The 2,830-nt window shown below is 98.4% G+C and overlaps 1 protein-coding gene across 1 annotated transcript; it reads left to right on the top strand.

Annotated features, from left to right (window-relative positions):
* Positions 1–407: 407 nt before the first annotated feature.
* On the top strand, positions 408–1,677 carry LOC144961879 (uncharacterized; the record flags this gene model as incomplete). Its single annotated transcript, XM_078894918.1, has 2 exons — positions 408–464; positions 1,623–1,677. Coding segments are annotated over 2 exons (112 nt in total), but the record flags the coding sequence as incomplete, so codon positions are not given.
* Positions 1,678–2,830: the final 1,153 nt, after the last annotated feature.

Genomic DNA, 2,830 nt, shown 5'->3' with positions numbered 1-2,830 from the left:
GCGGCGGGGGGCGGCGGGGGCGCCGCGGGCGGGGGGGCGGCGAGGGGGGGCGGGGGGCGCGGGGGTGGCGGCGGGGGCCCGGCGGGGGGGGACAGGGCGGGCAGGGCGGGGGAGGGAGGCGGCGGGCGGGGGGCCGCGGGGGGGGGGGGGGGGCGGGGCGGGGGGCGGGGGGGGGGGGGGGGGGGGGGGGGGGTCCAGGCGGGGCGCGAGCGGGGCGGGGGGCGGGTCCGGCGGGCGCGGCGGCGGGGGGGGCGGGCGGGGGCGGGCGGGGGGCGGGGGGGGGGGGCGGGCGGGGGCGGGGCGGGGGGGGGCGGGGGGGGAGGGGGGCCGGGGGGGCGGGGGCGGGGGGGGCGGGGGGCGGGGGCGGGCCGCGGGGCGGGCGGGCGGGCGGAGGGGGCCAGGGGGGGGGGGCGGGGGGGCCGGGGGCGGGCGCGGGCGGGGGGCGGGGGACGGCGGGGCGGGGGGGGGGGGGGAGCGCGGGGGGGCGGGGCGGGGGGTGGCGGGGGGGCGCGGGTCGGGGGGCGGCGGGGGCGGGGGGGGCGGGGGGGCGGCGGAGCGGGGGGGCGCGGGGGGGGCGGGGACGGCGGGCGGGGGGCGGGCGGAGGGACGGGCGCGGCGGGGGGGGGGGGGGGGGGGGCGCGCGGGCGGGCGGCCGCGGGGGCGCCGGGGGGGGCCGGACGGGCCGGGGGGGGCGGGGGCGGCGGGGCGGAGGGGGGCCCGGCGGGGCGGGCGGGGGGCGGGCGGGGGGGCGGGGGCGCCGGGCCGGGGGGGAGGCGGGCGGGGGGGGGGCGGCGGGCCGCCCGGGGGGGGGGGGGGCGGGCGGGGGGGGGGCGGGCGCCGGTGGGGGGGCCCGGGGGGGGCCGGGGGGGCGGGGGGGGGGGGGGGGCGGGCGGGGGCGGGGGCGGCGCGGGGGGGGGGGGGGGGCGGCGGGGGCCGGGGCCGGGGGGGGCGGGGGGGGGGGGGGGGGGGGGGGGGGGGGCCGGGGCGGGGGGGCGGGGGGGGGGGGGGGGGGGGCGCGGGGGGGGCGGGGGGGGGGGGCGGGGGGGGGGCGGGGGGGGGGGGCGGGGGGGGGGGGGGCCGGGGGGCGGGGGGGGGGGGGGGCGGGGGGGGGGGGGGGGGGGGGGGGGGGGGGCGGGGGGGGGGGGGCGGGGGGAGGGGGGGGGGGGGGGGGGGGGGGGGGGGGGGGGGGGCGCGGGGGGGGGGGGGGGGGCGGGGGGGGGGGGGGGGGGGGGGGGGGGGGGGGGGGGCGGCGGGGGGGGGGGGGGGGGGGGGGGGGGGGGGGGGGGGGCGGGGGGGGGGCGGGGGGGGGGCGGCGGGGGGGGGGGGGGGGGGGGGGGGGGGGGGGGGGGGGGCGGGGGGCGGGCGGGGGGGGGGGCGCGGGGGGGGGGGGGGGCGGGGGGGGGGGCGGGGGGGGGGGGGCGGGGGGGGGGGGGGGGCGGGGGGGGCGGGGGGGGCGGGGGGGGGGGGGGGGGGGGGGCGGGGCGGCGGGGGGCCGGGGCGGGGGGGGGCGGGGGGGGGGGGGGCCGGGGGGGGGGGGGGGGGGGGGGGGGCGGGGGCGGGGGGGGCGGGGGGGGGGGGGGGGGGGGGGGGGGGGGGGGGGGCGGGGGGCGGGGGGGGGGGGGGGGGGGGGGGCGGGGGGGGGGGGGGGGGGGGGGGCCGGGGCGGGGGGGGCTGGGGGCGGGCGGGGGGGGGGGTGGGGCGGGGGGGGGGGGGGGGGGGGGGGGGGCGGGGGGGCGGGGGGGGGCGGGGGGGGGGGGGGGGGCGGGGGGGGGGGGGGGGGGGGGCGGGGGGGGGGGGGACGGCGGGGGGGGGGGGGGGGGGGGGGGGGGGGGGCGGGCGGGGGGGGGGGGGGGGGGGGGGGGGGGGGGGGGGGGGGGGGGGGGGGGGGGGGGGGGGGGGGCCCGCGCCGCCGCCCCCGGCCGCGGCGCGGGCCGCCCGCGCCGCCGCCGCCCGGCGCGCGCCGCCCCCCGCCCCGCCGGCCCGGCGGGGCCGCGCGCGGCGCCGCGCGGGCGCGCGCGCCGCGCGGCGGCGCGCCGGCCCCGGCCCCCGTCCGCGCGCGCGCCGCGCCCCGGGCCCGCCGCCGCCCCCGCGCGCCGCGCGCGCCGCGCGCACCCGCGCGCGCCCCCGCGCGGCGCCGCGCCGCGACGCGCGCCCCGCGCGCGCGCGGGCCCGGCGCGCGACCGCGCGGCGCGCCCCCGCGCCGCGCGCCGGCGCCGCGACGGGGCCGCGCCGGGGGCCCCCCGGGGCCCGGGCCGCCCGCCGCGCCGCCGCGCGCGCGGCGCGCGGGGGCCCCGCGGCGGCCCGGCGCCGCGGGGCCCCCCCGCCGGGGGCGCGCCGCCGCGCCCGCCCGCCGCGCGCGGCGGCGCGGGGGCCCGCGACGGCCGGCCGCGCGCCGGGGGCGCCCCGCGCGGCCCGCGCGCGCGCGCGCGGCGCGGCCGCGCGGCGCGCCGCGCCCGGGGGGCCCGCGGCGCCGCGCCGCCCGGCCGCCGCCGGGGCCGCGCCGCCGGGGGCCGCCGCCGCGGGCCCGGCGCCGCCGCGCCGCGCGCGCGGCCGGGGCCCGGGCCCGCCCCGCGGCCGACGCGCGCGCCGGCGGCGCGCCCCCGGCCGCGCGCGGCGAGCCCCGGGGGCGACGGGGCGCGCGCGCGCCGCCGCCCCGGGGGGCCCGCGCCGGGCCGCGCGGCCGCCCCGCGCGCCCGGCCGCGCGGGGCCCCGCGAGGGGCAACCGCCCGCCGCGCGGCGGGGCCCGCGCGAGGGGCCCCCCCGGCGGGGCCGCCGCGCGGCGCCCCGCGCGAGCCCCGCGGGCCCGGGGCCCGCGCCGGGCCCGCGCGCG

The sequence above is a fragment of the Berghia stephanieae genome, unplaced genomic scaffold (genome assembly GCF_034508935.2).
Source record: "Berghia stephanieae isolate SIO BIC M18660-M18661 unplaced genomic scaffold, UCSD_Bste_1.3 scaffold4647, whole genome shotgun sequence".
NCBI lineage: Eukaryota > Metazoa > Mollusca > Gastropoda > Nudibranchia > Aeolidiidae > Berghia > Berghia stephanieae.
Note: the sequence above shows the minus strand (reverse complement) of the source record. Positions and strands in the feature narration are given on the sequence as shown.